The sequence below is a fragment of the Tauraco erythrolophus genome, chromosome 5, assembly GCF_009769465.1.
Source record: "Tauraco erythrolophus isolate bTauEry1 chromosome 5, bTauEry1.pri, whole genome shotgun sequence".
Taxonomy (NCBI): Eukaryota; Metazoa; Chordata; class Aves; order Musophagiformes; family Musophagidae; genus Tauraco; species Tauraco erythrolophus.
Genome location: NC_141469.1, coordinates 53119979 through 53141294, shown reverse-complemented (window position 1 = coordinate 53141294; position 21316 = coordinate 53119979). Strand labels below are relative to the sequence as shown.

The 21316-nt window shown below is 36.9% G+C and overlaps 1 protein-coding gene across 2 annotated transcripts in view; it reads left to right on the top strand.

Annotated features, from left to right (window-relative positions):
- The first annotated feature begins 17562 nt into the window (after positions 1–17562).
- Positions 17563–21316, top strand: part of DLC1 (DLC1 Rho GTPase activating protein) — a 224739-nt gene continuing 220985 nt past the window's right edge. The window contains exons 1-2 of one of the 2 annotated variants that reach the window (XM_086612524.1): positions 17563–18618; positions 21209–21235. In XM_086612524.1, the coding sequence (XP_086468650.1) occupies positions 17563–18618; positions 21209–21235 (1083 nt within the window). The remainder of the gene's footprint in view (positions 18619–21208; positions 21236–21316) is intronic. The other variant, XM_086612525.1, reaches the window with a different exon arrangement.

Below are 21316 nucleotides of genomic sequence, written 5' to 3'. Positions count from 1 at the left end.
CCTTTCAGAATAAATATCCTGTCCCAGTTGTGGCAGGCCAGCTGCATGGAGGCCTTCTGGTCACTACATCTCCAGTGTCCAGGCACTATCTTGTATAGCATAGTATATGCAGTGTCTTACCTCTGCATCCCTACAGTTTCCTCTGAAGGCCAGCCAAAGGCCAAAGATTCTAATCAATAACCTGATTAGTAATAGTAAAATCATTTACTCAGAGCAATAACTAATAAAGAGGGTTTACACTGGCTGAAGGGTTCATCAGAAGGTAAATGATGCATGACCAATCCACCTGGGAAGAAAATTAAAGTTGGCAACAATATTTCTTTCTTTCTTTAAGGAAAAGGAAAAAAAGAGTTGGCTTCACCCTGTAGTTTGGAAATCGTACATGGTCATTACCATTATGATTCACATTGAATTAAATGAAATCAAAACTGAGTAAGTTATTTCACCTAAATATGAGACTAGTGACCAAAGACGTTTTCTGCATGTATTTATAACTAGAATTTGTTAGATGAATAGCTAATATTTATTATTAATAGATACACTAATTAAAGCCATACTAGTCATTTCCATTAGCTTACCCTCAAACTTCTACAGAGCTGTCCGTCTGGTTTTAATCAAAACCAAATGGTAATCCAAGTTCTCAGGCTGGAACAGCTAGGAGGAAGTCACTCAGAGGAGGCAGAAGAAAGCAGAAAAGATAAACAGATGATATTCACTAAATTTGTATAGAGCGAAGGATGTAGATGCAGAGGGTTACTCTGGAGACGTGATTCAGGCACCCTGTCAAGCTGGAACGAAGTAGTTACAAGTGTTTTATGTCAGCAAAATACTAATATGATCAAGATGGAGTCTGTCCTTTTGCTTTTGCAGGGCTGGATTTGTGTGACTCTGGAGGATTCTCAGAAGAGGTAAAGCAACATATACCACTGCCTGCAATATGCCTGTGTTTAAACTGTAGCATTCATTTTCTTAAAGCTTGCTTTTTTCAGTAAGAATAGAGTTTAGCGTAGGCGTGTAAACGATATTTATCTAACAGTGTATATTTGCTCATAAGAATAGCACTAGACCCTTTGTCAATGCGCTGTATTAATTGAGTTTAGACCATGTGGTTTTGTGCCTGTTTCTCTCTACCTGGTGCCAAAGACCAGGCATTTCAGAGACGTCCTCCTGTAGATCTGGATAACTGCTATCTTTGCACGAACACGAGACACGTATGAAATATTTTTTTCAACGAAAAAGAAAACAAACAGGAGGGAGGGTATGAAAGCATTTTTACGTTACGTAACTATAGCAGAGATCTGCCCGTTTGATAGAAATAGCCCATCAGTGTATTAAGCTGAACGTCTTGAAATGCTCGGTCTTGTCTTTTTTTCCTGCCCCCCCCGCTCCCCGTGCGCGCTCTCCCTGGCGCAGGCAGGCAGGCAGCCTCCCTCCCTGTCTCACTCTCCCTCTCCCTCTCTCTCAAAGGCAGGAAATACTTTTCAGGCAATCTGGGCCTGGTTCTTGAGGCCCCTTTCACAAAACATCAGTCTGAATTTAGTAGGCAGAAGTCACTGGGAAAAGCTTGACAGGCTCGTGCTTAGTTAAGGCTCCCTCCAGCTGCAGAGGGTGTTTTTGTTAGAATCACACATTGAGCAAAACTGCTCAGAATAGAGCAATGATCTCAGTAGCGAAATCTGAACTTTTCTGCTAGCAGGAGCTAACCGGGACTGGGCTCTTTTGTTTGTTTATTTGCTCCTTTATTTTTTGTTGGGGTTTTTTTGTTGTTTGTTTTTTTTTTGTTGTTGTTGTATGGACCAAAGATTTTAGGGAGGTCATGTCCGAACTCCAGGTTCTCTTCATCTAGGTAAGGCTGTCTTGGAATCTTTCTGTACTTTAAACTACCAAAAAATAAAATAAAAAAAAAAAAAAGAAAGAAAAGAAAAATCAGCAAAGAAACAAGCAGTATCCAGCACTGGAGCTTTCTGCGTTTGGGATCTCAGCACTAAAACTGGAGGTAAAAAAATGATAATCCTTAAAATGTACATTTAGTTGTAGACTGTGCCTATTCTGTTTATCAAAGTGTGTCAGATCTACAAAAAAAAAATCTTCTTGTTCATTTTTCTTTATCTTTTAAAAACATGCTTGATATGTTGAACTTTGTTTATTTGCATTCATATATAAATAGAGCTGCATGGTCTTGCTTGCATATTTTTTAATGGACATTAAATAGCAAAGCTAGACGTGTGAATGATTTATTTTTTCACCTCATTTGTCAACAGGGAGGGCATTTAGGGATATGTTTTTTCTCTCCCCCCACCTTCCCTTCCCTTCCCTCCCCTCCAGCAGTAATGATGATGAGGAGTGTTTTAGGTAGATATACCAGTTATACCTCTGCTAGGCTTGGTCTCTAGCCGTTTATCACTCCTAGATGAAATTTGTGGTATAACTAACAATACAATCTTAAATGTGTACACTCTACATATGAAATCCCAAGGTTTATTTCTTCGCATTAGCTAAATTAGGTTATTTTTAGTAACCTATGATTAGATATGAAGTTTGGGGTGTGCTGTGCTAGCATTTAGAAGAGGCAAAGCAAAATTCAGTAAATGTCAGCTGACTATAACTTTCAGTAAAGATACATGAATTTATACAGTTTTTTTCTTAACCTAGTAAATGTTTAACTTTTAAAAATAACAAATGTCTGCTGTTAATATCCTGAATTTCACCCTAAAATCCATATCTTTAACTTGTGCATGAATGGAGCTGCTTCTGTTGTACATAAAGGCATGGTTTAATTATTAAATTGTTATGGACATCAGAAGCATTTTTCATGGCAATCTATACAGTATCCTTTGTCTTCCTGAATATCTAGAAGGACAGTTGCTTATAAGTAATATGAGAGATTCTTTCTTTCTTATGTGCATCATTAAGGCTCCGTACAGTTATTGGCCAGAGTGGTAACTAAAAAGGAGTCATCTATTCACAGATTTCAAGAAGTTTTTAATTATGTTTTTACAGAATGTTTTTTCAAAATGTTTGATGAGTAATGAAATATCTTTGTGGCATGAAGGGACATGAAGGATCAGAAAATATTCCAGAATGGGGTCAAATATCTCCTCTGCAGTAGATTGAGAATTGTACATTTTACTGTCATTCGGGTGAAACAAAGTTGTTCATGGTGGTCAGAAGTGGCTCAGAGTTTTGAAGGGCATGAGTCTGAAGGGAACAGGGAACAGCTGGTAGGCAGCAAATTGTTCCTGGACATATCCTAGGGAGAATTTTAAAGTCACAATCACTCATTTGCTTAGGAACAAGCCTTCTCCAATTCAGTACCCTGAGCTGGGAGAGCTATGATAGGTAGGTGGTGGGACTGAGAAGTTGAGAGGAATCTGAATGGCTGAGACTCTGCGTCACTCCCATGAAATTTGTGCTGGAACTTTGATGTCTCAAGGGATTTAGCATTACTGGCTTTTACTGCCTTGTATTCCCATACTTGCTCCCACAACTATGCATGTACATACTTAGTATAAGCGAGTACTCTAGTTAAATAAAAAAGAAAATATCAAATAATGAAAAAAATATTCCATATCAAGGTGTTCCTTCTTCTGCAGTACTGTCCTCTGGGTTTTAAAGGATATAATGACCTCATCTGACCTCATTTGCAGGTGAAAATACTTGACACCTGAGACAGTTGAACTACAGAGTAGACGACAGAACAGAACCCAGAAAACGTTTTCTCATTTAACTCTGAATTTTCTAACAGACTATAAGAAAATGTAATACAGATACCTGTCCACCTTTTTGTTTTAGAAGGTCTATTTAAAAGTCTTGATGACACATCACCGTTCAACTCCTGATTCTGCTTATTCTAACTTCTCTGTTATGCTAACCTGGTTTTGTTTTTTAAGATGTTGTTGTTCAAGAAAAAGAATTCACAGAAAGTTTACTGTCTAAAATAACCCTGAAAATTACTGTATAGATATATAACAATAATGAACATGAAAAAGGAACATCTAAAGTTTTTGATCTTACTTTCCATAAGAAATATTATTTTGAAATAAGAAAACAGCCCAAGTAGTTATACTGGATGACTATTTTGAACAATCAAGCACATTAATTAATGTTTGCAGCCTTGAGAAAAATTAATGCAAGTGGTTCTATTTATGTAATAGAAATTATTTAGATAGCTTTCCTTCACTATATATTTATGTGACTGTGAAGTTATCTTCTTTTGAACCTTGTATGTGTTGACATCCATATTAAATTGCATAATTAGGGCACTTGAACAAAATCAGTTTCTATATTTGGGCCTAATTGTCCCCTTCAAAAAGAAAATTAAAACCAAAGATAACAGCTTGGGTAGGCAGGTTTTGAACAGGCAAGGTTTATAATAAGTTTTTTAAATCGCTGAGCTTAAAATCAATTTTTAAATTATTCTTTATCTGGTGGAACAATAGAAGGATGCTTATTTTATTTTTTTAACTGTCAGAAGTGTTAAGATTAATTTTATAGTATATTTTTCTGTTGTTCTTAATACAAATTTTGTTGCTGAAATGTATCTTCGTTGACATAAAACTTCCCTGAGGAGGGCAGTAGCAGAAGGAGGAAGAGAATTGACGAAGTTTTCTTTTTTCTCAGAAAGGAGATATATTTTAGAGTATTTTCCTTTTTCCTTTTAGTCATCTGGTTCCATTTTCTGCTGTTTGTTTGTTTGTCTGGAGAAAAAAATTAAAAGATGTTTTTTATGTTGGTATTTTGTTCCTTCTACAAAAGAAAAAGGAAAAAGACAAAAAGTGGAGCAACCTAGGGGTAAGAGCAATTTAATTAAAATATCCAGAAGGGCCAGACCTTGATTTCCTTCCTAACAGGAAAGAACCTCTGGAGGTCCTTGGTCCAACTCCTCGTTCAAAGTGGGGCCAACTAGAGTCGGTTGCTCAGGGCCTTGTCTACTTGAGTTTAAAATATCTCCAAAGGTAATGATCAGTGTGAACACTTAGTAAGAAATGTAAGCTTGACTGTATACAGAAATGTATTTTTTTATATATGTGTGTATTCATATGTTTATGTGCATTTATGCATATGTCTCTGTGTGTATATATTTAAAAATTATACTCCAAAGCAAATTTATATAGAATTTTCACATGTAAATCCTATGTATAGTAGGATTGTGAATGTTATTTTTACGGAAATAATTACCGATATTGAAATTGAGTATGTTTTTGGGTTGCTGACTGCAGTCTTTATTTCACCATAGATATCTGTTGATGCTTTAAGAAACTATTTATTTTAAGAACCGTCTGTTGGTAGAGAATTTCAAATCCGCTGCTACCATAATTGCTTGTTTCTCTTGAACACAAAAAATCACTTATGTTGAAATTAGAAATGCTTGGAGTTTTATCTCTGGCATATTGTTAATCAGCCACTGAACACAAATACAGGAGTTTGCCTTAGGCTGTATCTACATTAAATTCAATTTAAGTCATACAATGTACTCTCTACTTCTAACCTTTGCTTCCCTCTAGACTCTTCTTTTTCTTACTCTGATTCCTGATATTTCCTGTTAGCTATTTTATTATACCTTGTATTAAAAACCAGCAGGTTTAGATTAAATGCCCTTGAAATTTAGGAAAGTTTGTAAACAACTTCTGCTACCTCTGAATCTCTAGAGGTTCTCCCACCCTCTGTCTCACTCTTTATCAGCTCTAGGCTTTCCAGGGTAGATACTATGTCTTGCTAGTGAGATTTTTGTAGAGTCTCTTGCACTAGACCTCAACCTTGACAAATGCTCTTTAATGCTAGAATAAATAAATGTTCCGACTTGAACATCACTGTACTTGTGGAAAGTTTGCCTCATGATCCAAAATTTCACCTCGGATAAGAGGGAATCAGTGGTGAAATTCAAAAAGAAAATTTCATTAGACTGAGAAGTGAGGAAAATCTAGAGTAGTATGGAGGATTGTTGCAAAGTGTTGTTCTACTAAGGGAGCTAAGAGAAAACAGAAGTAGTAAGATGAACCAGTGAGAAATTTGCCTCACTGAAACAGTTGGAATTACATTATTATAGCTCTATAACTGCAACTTATCAAGGAGCATCCAACAACCTTAATTTTGTATTATTAGCATCTTTGCTAAGACCATCACAAAATGTAAAGCTGTTTTCTTCTCATGAACTTTCTCTTGCAAGACACAGACATGTAACGGGCAAGGAAGATTTGCTTTGTGTTTGCTGGTTCAGTCTGGAGCATTTAACTCTCCGCTTCTGAGCAGACCTGAGAGAAGAGACTCAACACACTGGAAGTTGTACTGTTAGATTCACTACACGCCTTTTTGGCCGCTAAATGGAAGATAATCCTTTTCATTTTGCTTGAATTTTTATCTTCAGATAATGCTGTTTTAGAAGATACAAGTGACAACTCTCAATAATAATGAACTAAAATATAAAGTTTTTGCTGAAAGGATGGTCTCAAAGTGTTGTACCTTCCACAACAGAAGCTGCACTTGGAGTATTCCATGTGCAGAGACAAATCTACATGCTAGTTCTGTTAAATACCTATGTGCAGGGGATGTTATTGCCTTCCTGGCAACTTACAAACTTTGAGTCACTGTCAGCTTAATTGGATAGATAGCTAAAGATTTTAAAAAAGCTTTTGCATGCCATGTGAGAATTGGTAGCTGGTAAAGGAAATAGACCTGAAATAGCTTTCAAATCAAGACAAGACGTCTGCATGAGCTCGAGTCATCTGTTGCATTTTTTGTGTGCTCATGTACTCAGAAATGGTAATTTCCAAGGTTAGGTATGTCTTTCCAAGTGGGCTATGGATGCTGAATAGGAGGATACCATCATAAAACTGGGAGACCAGTTGATGAGTTCAGAATTGAGATATCTACGAAAACTACTGTGGAGAGAGTCTGTTGACTATAACAGCCATATTCACATTATGACTATTAGAGAGAGAAGGAGAGAAAGGGGATAGGAGGTGACATACAAACACACTGTACACAAGTCCTTTGAAAGATAAGCTTCCAGAATTCTGAAATAAGATTGTAGTGAAAAACATTCAATTGCGAGGTTTTGTTTTGATGCAAACCTTTTTCCTCCCAATTTCACCAACTTAGGAAATAAATTATTTTTTCACATTCCCTTCCTTGAAGGGAGTGGACTTAATTGGGTCCTTCAGTGCATTTACAAAACACTCATTTGTGCACTAAGCATTATTTCTCTCTCTGGTTTCAAAGAAATAGCTGGTACAGCAGCCATGTTGATTAATTTTTGTTTTTCACATCTTCAGCCACATTCCGGAAATACTTGCTCAGTTTGTTTTCAGTACTTTTTTACAGGCACATCAAAATGGGTTTCCAAGTGACACTTACTGGTTCATTCCCACAAAAAACCACAGCCATCTCACTGGTCATTCTTTCTAGACTCTATCTTGATAAAGTATTTTTCTTTATTGATGAGACAAAATAATTTTCAACTCTTTATGTAAAAGTATATACATATTAATGTCAAAAATACTTTTTAGTCCTGTCTACACCAGGAATGTAATCATGCCCCCTACTATTCAGTAAGTGGACTAGTTGCCAAAAGTAATTGCCCACAGTGCTTTAGATTTCATAGCTCATGGCTATAACAAGCACCAACAACTCTTCTTTAAATGGAAACACTGTATTAAAACCTTAAATCTGAAAGACATCAGGAATAAAATCTGGTTAATTTATATTGTTTTCAAAAGGACCTCCTGTAGCTAGAAAATCAGTTTTCTACTAGAAAACAGAATTTCTTCCATCCTGAAAAGGAAAAAAAAAAAAAAATTGGGGAAAAAAATTATCCTAATTCAGGACCAAAAATAATAGCAACAGTTTTTCTGGCTTGCCATGTCCTACGGGATGGCCTTTTCTCATTTCATGTCTTCTTTTCAAGATGCTTCCAGTCATGCAGTGGGGAAAGGAGATGTAAGAAATCTGTTATTTTTTCTATCCGCCGGAAGTGGAGAACAGAAACGATTTTGGGGTGGGATTGTAAGGGTGATGAAATTTCCATATAGAAGGCCCCTGTTTTGGAAAAGGAAAAATTAAAAATCCATTAGGGAAAGGAAAGCCTATGTAAAGAGAAGAGTCCAAACCTTTACATCTTACATCATTTTTCTTCATTCCACAGAAATAAGCAATTCATATTATGTTGAAACCAAGATGGTATAATATCTTTCAGACTACTAAACTTTGAAGACTAACAGACTCACAGATCAGAATTGCTATATATCATGGCTCTGATTTTCTTCTAAAAAAATCTATGCTGGAAATACTTTTTGGCTTAAAACCTCTTTACTTTCTAATGGGCAGATATAAATTCCATGGCTATTGTCACTCTGCAATGATGCTGTGGTGAAGGTGATGGATTATCATAACAGCTGATCAGAATTTAATGCTGATCATCAATATATTAAAATGATATTAACAAAATTACAGTAAAGAAGTATAGTTATGCTATAAACACTTGAAAAAAAATAGTATTTCTCTGTTTTATTGACTATTCATCAATGCCAAATAATACAAAAATATAAAGTTGAGTATTTTAAATTGTCTTTTAAATTTATTTTGATCTGATAATTAAACTGGGTGTAAATAATATAGATCTTAAGTAAGCCTGGAAAACTGTGGATCAGTTTGTATCCTGTCATTTCCCCTTTCTCATCCTTGAGGAAGAGGCGTAGCTCATCTAAAGCTCAGCACTGGAAATGAACCAAGTACAAATGCAACCAAGCTAAAACCCACTGTAATTACATGTTGGCTACAAGTAAAAGCCCTTCTTTGTATGATCATGAGCATGGGTAATGCAGCTACTTTTTGTGGAGAAATAGAAAGTAAAGCAACTCCCTGCTATTTTATATTTTTTGACAATAAATTAAAGCATATTGGCAAAGTTTGGGATCATATATTAGGAACCAATAAATTTGATTCCTAATGAAAGTCCAGAGACTTTGAATGTCTCTGAACAACTTTCCAACCTAACTTTGTAGATTGGGGCATCTTATGTATTGAGATCTTATAATACCGCTGGACAATTTCACCGTTTTCATCAAATGTCTTTTAAAGAAAGGATGTTAAGACCCTTCACAGTATTACACATTTTCATTTACAATAAACTATAATGAGCATATCTGACATATGTCAGAATCTATAAAGCAGAAAAGAAAATAGCTTGCTAAAGGGGTAAGGAAAGAGAAAATCCTTATCAAATCACAAGAATATCTTCAAGTGCATAGCTTCTTGTGTGGTTTTTCTTCTATTAGAAGTCACCAACTTTTTGCAGTGTAGAACTTATATTTACATGATAGTATACTATTTCTTTACATGTATAAACAACAAAAAAATCTTATTTATGTTTTAATATTTCTGCTTTCTGTTTCTACTTTGGTCCTCTGCATGTTCATGTAGTATGAGGCACAATGAATAAATGTTGTCCTTGTTCATGATACTCTTGATTTTTATATGGCTCTAAATCCTCTTTTTCCCAGGCAGGAAATCTTAGCCTATTTCATGATTCCTCAGACAGGAGCTATACCATACTTTCCATTGTCTTTATTGGTTTTTATTATATCTTTCCCTGTTCCATTTCTGTTTCTGAAATGAAATGACCATAACTGCATACAGTTTTCAGTTCATGGCGTACTGAGAATTTAGAAAACGTTATTATGCCGCTGTATGCTCAGTCTCTCTTTTGCCTACTGTGTGACATACTCTCTTATTTTCACTGAGTTTGAAATTAGATTTCAGATCACCAGCCACAGTGATTCTTAGTTTTAGGTTTTTTTTTTTGTAATTGGCAGCAGATATAGAGGCTTTTAATACGCATTTATAGTTTGGATTATTTTTTTATAACTGCATGCCATAATGCTTATTGACAAGGAATTCCATACACAATTTTATCTCCTAGCTCTCCACTGCAATTGGGTTCCTCTGTGTCATTAACAAGCCTTGTCATTTCACTACTTTTCTCTTTCCGAATAAGCTAAAAATTACAGATTCTAATAGCTACCTTTGCAAACCTATTAATAATCTCCCTCTTTAAAAACAACAACAAAAAAAATTCTATTTTCTTTTTTTATTTTTTCAATTTGCATTCTTTATTAGATTTTCAGCCAATTTACTGCATATGGATTTCAGACTTGCAAGTATATGGTTCAGGATCAAGTGATCTTTATTTGATTTGATTTTAAAACCAGCTTTTGGTGCACTCCACCATTTCTTGCAGTACCCCAAGACTGAACATGCAGGGCAATTTCCACTGTTCCTCCAGCCTTCTCTTTGTGTGGACATTCCACCTGTGAGGCTTAGTAAGGAGACGGGGATTTGTGGGCCAAAAACACCTCTGCTTCCTCTTCCTTTTCATAATCAAAGAGAAAAAGAGTGGAAAAACAGTCTCTCTCTTACCTTAGAAAGGCTGTACTTCCCACAGCTACTCCAAGCCCTGGTCAGGATCCTTTCTGGCTCTGTGTATCTCCCTCCTCTAGTAAAACCCATCTCTGACTCCAAAGATATTTGCCATTACTTTTGAAGAACAATTCTCTTGCAGCTCCCCAGGTTTCCCCCCTCTGCCTTGCAGGCATCATAATTGTTCCTCTTTGTTCCTGTGTAGGGTGTGTGCTGGTAGGAATGTTTGTGCATTGCACTTAGTTCATACCTCTGTAATAAACATTGATACCAAGGACACGCTGTCCAATGCAATGCATCCTTCTGGTGTGTATTGAAGGCACAATGCAATATCATTCCAATACTAGCACTTGAGCGTGTTTCTTAAGGTTTTTTTTTAATATCACCTGTTATTTTAAAGTATTTTACGAGAAAATGAGGACCAAAAAAAATTCCAGAAAGAATTTTTTATTGTAGTCCATATGGTAGAACATCCTGTCTCATGTTGCATAGAAATATTTAATTAAAAAAAAAGAAACTTAATTTTCTGTCAAATACAATGGCTATATTTTGTCCATAGCTGTTATTCATTCTCCTTCTTTTAGAAAACTTTTGGGACTGGCACTTGTTGTATTAGAGTATGACCAAAAACTTATCCTATCGCTTTTAGTAATCCTAAATAATGTAATGTATCATTCAGTTCTGATCCACCTAAGTCTGTATTATAAATACATTCAGAAACTCTCTCTATCTGTGGGGCTTTATATTCACTAGAGTATTAAATCACCGAAAAACTTCCGTTAAGATAGTTATAGCTGAGTCAAACTGTTAGCAAAATTTGTATTAATTATCTCACAGGTGACAACAACTTCCATTAAATGTTGAATTATTATTCTTCTATCAAATGTTAAATATTCAACATCACTGCTAGTATTACCTTCTCAGATTAAAAATCCATCAACAAAAAAAGTTTAAGGAAAGGGAAGACTTAAGGTTTTTATTTTTTGTCATTCACTTCACTTTCAATACTTTCTGTCTTGAAAGTCTTGCAGAACAAAGCAGAAAAGAAATATTTGAGGTGAGCAGCATCTAGTAAGCTGTATTGTCTCTATAATTATATGAATTACATTGATTTGAGTCCTTTAAAAATATTTTTTAAAGCAGAGCCATATATACAATGTAATTGAGTCAGTTTGTCTTAGTGTAAGCAGGACTTCCTTAGTTTTTCTTGAAAAATGGGAATATCAAGTAGGCACACTTTCACAGAAGCTCCCACTCTTCTGTTGGAGCCAACAGGACTTGCACTATAGATTTCAATCAAGTATTAATTACTTACCGCCTTTCGCTGCCATCTTTCACTGCTGCACAAAACTATACTTTTGTTTCTTTTCACTTATTCATGGGTGACAACAAACAGGAAGAGATCTCAAAGAAAAGAATAACTACTGTGTCAAAAGACATTATTGAACTATGTGTTTATCTGTACAAAAATCAGCAACAGCTATATTACTGACCTGTGTTCACATTTATTACATACAAACGCACCACATGACTACACATACAAACCTTACCATGAATATTTATATGAAAGATTTCAACAGTTTTATGATTTCATTTGGAAGACATACTTGTCTTAGAAGTGTTATGTCCTTTCTGATTTTTAGAATAAATTTGTAAATATTTTTCAAATCAGTTATTCATTCAAATAGTTTTTAATATTTCATCCTACACAATTATGATGAAAAATGCATCTGGTATTCCCTAGATTAATTACCTTACAACAAATTATCCTTATATTTCTATTCCAGGACATGAGGGTTTAGAATGGTCTATACCTATGCACTATAAAGGCTATTTATGTAGAAAATGCAGACAAGGTGAGCTTTCACATCACTAAAATCCAAAAGGTGGTATATATCCAGGAAATAAGAGGAGGAAGGACTCTAAATTCTAAAACAGGAGATATTTAAAAATAACTAGCTGAGTGAAGACCTAGAGGCTTATGTTTTATCTCAAATTATTTGTAAACAACATTCTGTCTCAGAGGTTGGTATGGAGTTACTGAAACAGCTGAATGTAAGCCAGACCAGGAAGATGTGAGATGAGTTTATAGGAAACAGACCCTGTTCACTCAGACTTCCTTAAACAAAGTTCGCTGACTGGGGTCACAGACCAACAAAGATAAAATAATGATAGCTAAATAAATATTTCTGCTTGATCTCCGTTGCTTACGTATGCTTGCTATGTAAAAAATTTGATGAAACACTCTTTCATCTCTGTGCAAGTTCATAAGCTAATGCTTTGCCCTATTTTTTTGCAGAAAAGATTTGCATCCCATGTAAAGCATTAGCAAAAACTGAATTCCACTGGCAGGACGGTGGGGGCTGTACTGCCTGGGCCACCCTCTCTGAAACTGTCCTGCCACTTATACTTGGTCAACTCTCCTGTGTTTGTGACTTTCTCCCTTCCAAAGCCTTTATGTTTACTGCAGCATGGAGGAGGTCATGCATGGTGTAATGAATTGTCAGTATGGTGGATCTGATGGGGCCAGCAGGGATGTCAGACCTGGGTCAAGGGCTGTCCTTGCCTTAGCCAGCTGGGTATGCCACCAAAGTGCCCTCCTGCATGGCAGTGTCTTCTTTGTGCCTACTTTTGCCGTAGTCATCCCATCCTGTTGACATGGGATGCACAGACCAGCTTGTAGGGTGGCTGTTGCTGTTGAGCAGCTCTATGTTTCTCTCCTTACCCCTTCCATCTACCCTAGGAAAACCAGAGTGGGCTCCACTCCTTTGTCCTATGAGGCTGAGGGAGGAGGTGGAGGACCAGAGAGCCCTGTTTGTGTGCCCCTGCCTCCTCACTTTTGTAACTGGGAGGATTTCTTGTCCTGTCCTGTGCACCAGAAGGGGAGCCAAGTCTCTGACCGGTCTGGGTAGACATAGACACAGACATTTGAGTAAGCCTACTTACTTCCCTTTCCGTCCTCACTCCAGCTCCAACTTCTAGGTCGTTCTGCTGCAGCTTGCAAAGTTTTCACAAGGTTTCAGTCCTAGGTATTGGGGCTGTTTTGTTTAAAGATATTTCTCATAGGCCATCATGTTGCCTTGAGCAGGGAAGCAACAGAAGGTAAAATGTGTCTTGAAATATGCGCAGTACAGCCAAACCTGAATGGAATTTCATGAGATATAGAAAGGATGCTTCTCTGTCTGAATTTCAAAAGCCAGCTGGAAAGAGTTTAATTTGAGCTCAGAAAAAAAAAATCACAGAAATCCTCCTTGAAGGAAAATGCTAGACAATCTAATTATAGGAGAGCCTACCATGATGATCTTATACATCACTTCACTGCATGCTTTATCTGCTGCAAAGTAGCTACCAGTTCTGTGAGAGCTGATACAAAACTTAACAAGCATAAAAGCTTGCCCTATTTTTCATTTCCATTATATTTTACAATGAAAGGAGACAGGCAGTAAATTATTGCAATATCTGTCTAAAATGGCATCTTGCTTTGTAAATACCATGAAGTATCACAGAGGGTGCTTGGAGGGGATTCCACTCCAGTATGATAACCCACTGCTCACTTCCATTTCCTTTGGGCAAGAACTGCCTACTGAGTCAACATTGCCAATATTCCTTAAGTCATATCCAGGATCAAGGTTTTTTAGTTCAAGAGAAGTCTTTATCATTCATATTTTGTTTCAAACCTTATTCTTCAGAAAGTTAATAGTCCTAAGTAATATGAAGTGTAGTACTACTGAAAAGTAAAAACAAAATATGCGTCTGAATTATGAGAGCAGCTGAGTGGACTGTAACACACTGATAGATGCTTTGACCAGTAGATAAAAGTCTTTTCAGTCTACAAAACATTTTAATAGACTGCTAAGAGTTCATCTGTCTGTCTTAAAAATCTGGGAAAAAAGCAGCCATAAAGATTTCTAGTTGTGGGATGGTAGTGAGGGAAAGGGAGAAAGAGGGATGCTTCTTCCCTTGGTGAACAGTACAAATGGACTTGAGAGGGGTATTTCTCAGAGGACAGAAGATGCTGCATGTCAAGAAAAAAACTGAGCAGCAACAGCAGAAAAACAGTGATCATGGCAGGAATCCTTTCTTGTGCAAAGTGGCAGCGCACTTGGCTCTCTGGCAGAGAAAGAAGCACAGTTGTGAATCTTGTTCAGAGGTCTGGAGTGGTGAATCCTCTAAAGCACAGCTTATGTGCCTGCATGTGAGTGTAAAGGAAATAGATTATTCTGAATACAGAGGTAGAAGAGAGAAAAATGTTCCTTGTTAGCCCATAACTGTCAAGCAATTATACTAGAAAAAGAATTTCTAAGCTGAATTGTGGCAGATAATGCAGACTTTGAGGAGTGGAGAGGGAGGGAGCAGAAGAAAAGTAAGCTTTCACCAAGCTGTGGACTCCTCCACGTGACATGGGAATGAGGGGATTTCAGGGACTGGTAGCTGAAACTGCCTGGAGAGGGAGTAAGGTAAATTTTTTCATACTCAGTGCTAACGTAAGCTCATATTTTAGAGAACAATGGAAGTGCCCTTGTCATATATTTATTTGTCTTGCGTTTCAAGCAGAGTATTTGATATTCTCTTGCTTAATCATTTTTTCTGCAGTCTATGAGGCAGCCAAAACTAGTGATAGTGCAAGTAAAACAGAAGGGTTCCTGAAGTAAAATTTATTTGTTTTTCATCCCCCATGAAATATAACTCTCCACATCCAAAAAATGAAAAACAGTAAAGGATCTGTTCTCCCCTCTTTGCACACGTGTAACTCCATTTAGCAGCAGCAAGATTAACACGCACCCATTAACTCTTTGAATGCCTACCTTCTGCACAGTAAGAGCAGCCTAAATCTTAGGTAGATGAATGCATGTATGTCATTAGGAAGCTGCATTTTTTAGCTTTTTACACTTTATATTACTGGTCTTTTCTTGATTTTTGTCAGAAAATCCCCTATATGGCTGTAACAACAGTGTTTAATCTTCTGTAAAGCAGATGGAGCAACTGTTGTAGTAGGGAAAGAGAGAGGGAAAGTACAAATGAGTTGCACCCAGGTGCAACTCCAAGCAGTGCTAATCAAAGGCAGCAGAAATCATAGAGCCCCTTTTAGTAAACCTGCCCCTCTTCAGAGTTCAAAATCAAACACAGTGGTGTTGTAAAACTAGTTTAATTGCTTCTGAGGAGCTTTAAGGTCTACCAGGAAAAGGCGCAGCAAAAATAAAAAATATCATCATTACTGACTTGCACTCTGTGGTAATTTTGGACCACGTGCTCTTAGAAATAGTAGGAAAATAAAGATGTGAAATGAAGTCAGAATAAGAATGCAAATGTGCTGCAAATTCATACAATAATTTGACTTTACATGTTAATATTTAGGCTTTCTCTCATATTTAACCAGGAAAGAGAATAGAATCTTAAAGTTTTATTAACTTCTTACTACCAAATTTTGCCTCTGAAACTAGATAATTTTTTTGACCTGGCTCTGTGTGCTATTTTCCGTTTTCCTCAGCCTCCCACATGGTAATGACTTGTGCATGGAATTCTCTTACCCTATGAATATATTTTCTTTTAAAGCACAGTCTTCACAGAGGTGGAAAACATGAATGTGAAATGAAGCTTGTCATCTTCAAAGAAGGTTAAAGATCTAGGAGTGTGTGTAGCTCTATCCTGAAAGTCAGTTTGTCAAGATGTAATTTACAAAGATTCAGTTGCACAGGCATAATTCTGCATTTCTTTCAAGACGAATACTTTTATACCTTCAGGCATGTGATTTGTCAAGGCAGCTTTGTGGCCTGGTGGGTGATCAGAATTTGCCTTAGTGGACTGAAATGACCCAGAACAAACTCAGTACTTAATCTTCTTTATTGCTGAAATCAATAAGCAGATCCATGCTAAGTGCTGACAGTTCTAATATAGGGAGTGAAAAGTAGAAGCATCTGCTCCTTGAACCTCTAATGTTTCACGGGCCAGAAGTTTTGTTTTGTTATTTGACAAATAACTTGTTAATTTTGTTTTATAATGCATAAATTAATGTGAGGTATATTCTTTGTGCTAATTCATACATGCAATGATGCAAGATTAGTATATCTCAAATGCCACCGTCCAGATGGCCCAATACAGCAGTCAATGAAAAATACACACCTAGATAATGGAGCAGGGACAGTGGGCTCTGGCAGAGCCTGACAGTCCAGGTGAGCGGCACAGTTAAGGCTGACTATGCTGGCTCACAAGCTACCCTTCTGGAGAGCTCCATCCTAAATAGGGATTTCCTCCCCTCCTTACTTTAGTAGATCCCAGATATACTCGCCAAGGTTTTTTTTTCAGGTTTCATAATGTACTTGAGGTAAAGAACATGCCGAAAGCTTGAATTAGTTTTCTTAGGGTTGTATTTTTGTTACCCCACAACAGCTGATTCCCCCTGCAGTTTCATGTAATGCTTGTAATTACAACTTGTCCTGAAGAGAGTGAAATGATAACAATAAAAATGAGATCTGCTGAATGGGCCAAAGCTACTTATAAGACAAGTGGTTTATAACTTTGGTAAATTCAGAATAACCCTCATGTTCTACTCTACCTCTTTGTGAAACAGCTAAAATTTTGCATTCCATGGATATCTCTGGATGAGGAAGAAATACAAAATAACTTTGTGTGCAAACCAATCATAAGACATAATGGCACTTATACCCATGGAAATTAGTGTCTTATGACAGATGTAATGAAGAGGTACTTACTGTCAAATTTTGGCTCTGGAGCTACTTGCCTGTCCATGTGCCTGTTTATACCATTTTTGTTTACTTGATATTGGACAGTAATCAGAAGAAAAAAAAAGTTTTACTGAATTATGAGTGTTGTCAAGTTTTATATGAAAAGTATTAAAACTTTAAACAAAACAGTCTTGAAAATTCCTGTCCTTCTGGTCCTGCAGTCTTATCTTGTTTTTACACTGTTGTTTAAACTGTTCCTTCCCTTTCTTTTTTTTCTTTTTTTTTCTTTTTTTTTTTTTTTATTTATTTGGAGTTGATTCAATAGCCCAGTCTTTTTTTTTTTATTCCTTGCAGATGTTAAAATGATGAAACCCTCTCTCCCTCCACAGCAGTCCACAGCAGCCATGACATCTACTCTGGTCCTCCATGGAAAGTACGTTGCAGCTTGCTGCTGAACTGTTATGACATGTCTCTAGCAATCAGAAAGAAAAGCTGGGAAGAGCATGTGACCCAGTGGATGGGATTGGCTTTGGAGTCTGTGGAGTATAATACAGCATGTCGTCATGGACTTGTAGCTGATAATTTGCAGACAAGTATGGAAAAAGATGAGGTTTTTAGCGTGGACCGGAAAGAAAAGTGTGCTTCATTTCCAGACTGCTGTTATAATGGACAGCTGATGGGCTTCCCTGCAAAGCAGCTGGGAAATGTTTCAAAGGAGGTGGATGAAAACGACAACCACGAGGATGAGGAGCATTTTCTGGAGGCCAGCACAGAAACCTTAGTCCATGTGTCTGATGACGATGATGACTATTCAGCGCTCAACCTGGATGGCGTTAATTATCACATCACTGCTGTAGGAAGGGAACCAAAAGATGAAGAGAAGAGTTTAAATGGAGCGGGCTCCTTAACACAGATGGTACCAATCACAGAGAGTAACAAGGCAACTGAAGTATCAGGAATAATTGGAGATATAAGTAAGGAACCTGGCTGTGACACAGTTCCTAAAGCGGAGATGGAAGAAGACAACATTTGTGGCAGTATTGGGCAAAGCCTGGAGCTTTGTAATTATGAAGGCTTAAATGAAGTAGTGGATGTAGAAAAAGAAAATCTTTCTAATTCTTCAAATGTGAGAGAAATTATTATGCCTGGGAAGCAGCTGCTTCATACTGCTGTAATTGCACATCAGAGACGGAAATCTGATGCTTTTAAAGATGGGCTTGGAAAGTCTGAGTGTAATGTGGTAGAGAGTGGGGTTTCTTCTGAATCATGCACCAGCAGTGATAGACAACTCTGTTCAGCAGTGGAATCCAGCGACTGCCTTGTGCAATCTTCTCCTTGCTCCCTCATCCCTGCAGTGGAAAATGGTCTGGATGAAAGTGGTTTCACAGAACCTCCAGTGGCCCCTGAAAACAAATGCCTTTCAAATGTTAGTTCAGCAGAAGACATTCAGTGTTTACATGCAAGGGATCATTTGACCACACAAGAATATTCACACAGTCAAGTGAAACTACGCAAAAGAAAGGTAGGATGCTCATAAACTGCAGAGATATTTTTTTTCTAATGTTTTCTGCCAATTTCTTATGAAAGTGATTTCATGACTAATTGATTGGAGGTAAAATGTATTTTTCAGTCTTGTTTCAATAACTTGTCAGGTTTTTCTTCAGTTTTAAGAATTACGTGTCTATACAACAACTGAGTTTCATGAGCTCTTTTTAAGGTCTTCAAATGGCTGACCTGTGAATTCGGAAGGTGCCTTATATTCACTTTATACATATATATATAATTTTATATATTTTATGTATGTTGTTCAAGGCTAAATAAATATCTTCTGTGAGTTTGGTTTTATTTTTGGTTTTCTGCTGCTGTCAGGTATTGTTAACCCTGATGGGAAACAGATTGTCTAGAGGTTTGGAAGCCTTATTGAAAAAAAAAGAGAACACAGAAAAAGTGCAACAAAGTTTCAAAAGGAAAATAGGAGTGGAAACATTTTGCAGTTGTTCTTTGGTTTTCAGCTCAGCCCCATGAGCACACATTCTTGCAAAAAGAAGTATTGCTGAGTTTGAAACAATGTTTTGCAATTTAAAGCAACCAGAGACATTCACTGTCTACACAGAGTGAGGAAGAGTATAATTACGAAACTTTAATGGAAAGATTCCCTGGCAATAAAACTCCCATTGGCTTTCATAGGAGGAGATGTACTGGCTGTGGCACTACAGAATTCATCTTAAAGTCTGGCTTTCCCAGCTATGCTGCTTATTTTTGCTAATAACCAATTTGTAACTGTTTACTCATCTCTCTGCCCTTTTTCATTTGACATCATCCAGCTTCTTTTGTCCGTTTTTTTGTCTTGGTTTGGGTTTTTTAGGTCTGGTTTCTGTTATTTTTGTGTTTTGTTTTTTTTTTTCTATCAGCTGTAATGTCTCAGTAGCTGTTTCACTAAAGCACAAATCCATATATCTAAAGTACTGTATGCCAACACAGCATCCTGAGCTGCTGGCCATTGCTTCGTCGTGTAAACCCTTCGTTAATATTAACACTCAATCGATATGGTTAGAAGCTGTGTGTAACTTTTGCAAAAGGTTTCAGAAGCCCTCAAAGCCAGTCTCCCTTTGGTAGTTCATGCAATCACAATTAACATGGTAACAGTTAAACCGATCTTGCAATGAGTACGGCTCTGAGTTACAATGAAGAAACAGAAACCTGACTAGCAGTACCAGAAATGCTAAACTTACCCATCCGTAGAAAACCATTCAAGCTTAAAACAAAACAAAACAAAACAAAAAAAACCCTAAATTAACATCACATTTGAGAACTAATTGACTATCATAACCATATGCTCAGCTGTTCTGCTTTAGCATCTCATTTTCTTTTTCACTAACTGTAGTTGTTAATATTGACGTTTGCATTTCAGATTGTAAGCAAGGTTAATTTTTTTATAATGTAATTTCAAAGTCCTAAAACTATTATTTGAAAATACAGATAACACTTCTATTTATTATGCACTGATACAGTCACTGTGCTGTGACTCTGCCCTCATTAGCTTTCAATGTGCTGTGTTATATTTTTTAATAGCTTCAATGTTGCTAGTTTCCATGTATCTCCTTGGATCTTGTTTTGAGGTCACGTACTTATCTTTTAAACGTGCACTCATGAGAATTATATTTGTGAATATATTTGTGACTTATGTTTGTATTATTAGATATTTAAAAACTCCAGTGAGACAGATGGTGAGAAAAACTAAGAAAAGACAGGAGCATAGAAAGGAGCAAAGCAAGGTGTTTCTTCAAGGAAGGTTGAGAGTTACGTGGCTGCAGCAACTGCGAAACTGTGTGCACTGCAAAATGAGATGGAGTCTGCAGATCTGGTGGAGTGACCTTGTACCACTTTGATTAAAGGAATCTTTACCAACTGTAAAATGTTTGGCAAAACGGAAAAGATATGACCTGCTGTTGCTTCTGGTATCATTTATCTCTAAGTTTGCAGGACACTTCTACAGATGATGTTCCTGCCTGCAGGATTTTGTCACTTATCTCTAATCATACACCGTTTTACAAAAGGCTGTCTGTGTTGGTAATAATCTGTAATGAAAAATGTGCCTATGTTTACTAACTTTCCCTGAAAGCCACTTTTGTAATTTTAACAAAACATTAGAAAAACGGCAGACTTGAAACTGAATCCATCCATAGAAGTCAAGTATTTGCTTTGCAGTGACAGGAAGACTTAAGGGATTGGGAACGGTATACGAAACCTTTTCTCACAAGGTCAGCAGTTCAAACAGCGCAGTTAAGGCCTAAAACACTGTATGATTAACGCTCAGTGTTAATTATGGTTGCACGTAAATATGTGCTCGTAGAGGTCAGAATAAGGGAAAAGGCACGTGGAGATGAATCGCTAAAGGTATTCAGGCACTCAAACCAGGTGGCAACTTGGGGGATCACAGAAAGGTGCTGAACTTCAGGTATTTCCACAACAGCTAAGATCTTAGGACCTTTAAGGAGACATCATTCTGCTCTTGCTGGTACTAAATTCTCCTGAAAACCTGTTTCTTATTAACATATTTTAAACTGCTTTTGATTGTGGCAACAGAACATGACCTCTCCTTTTATCTTTAGATCTGCTGTCTTCAAACTGAAGTTGAGGTGAGATGATGTGGATCTGTTGTGCTTGCTCTGCAGATGAGTGCAGGCTTGAGGGCTTAAAGTTTAGCATCTTTGACCACC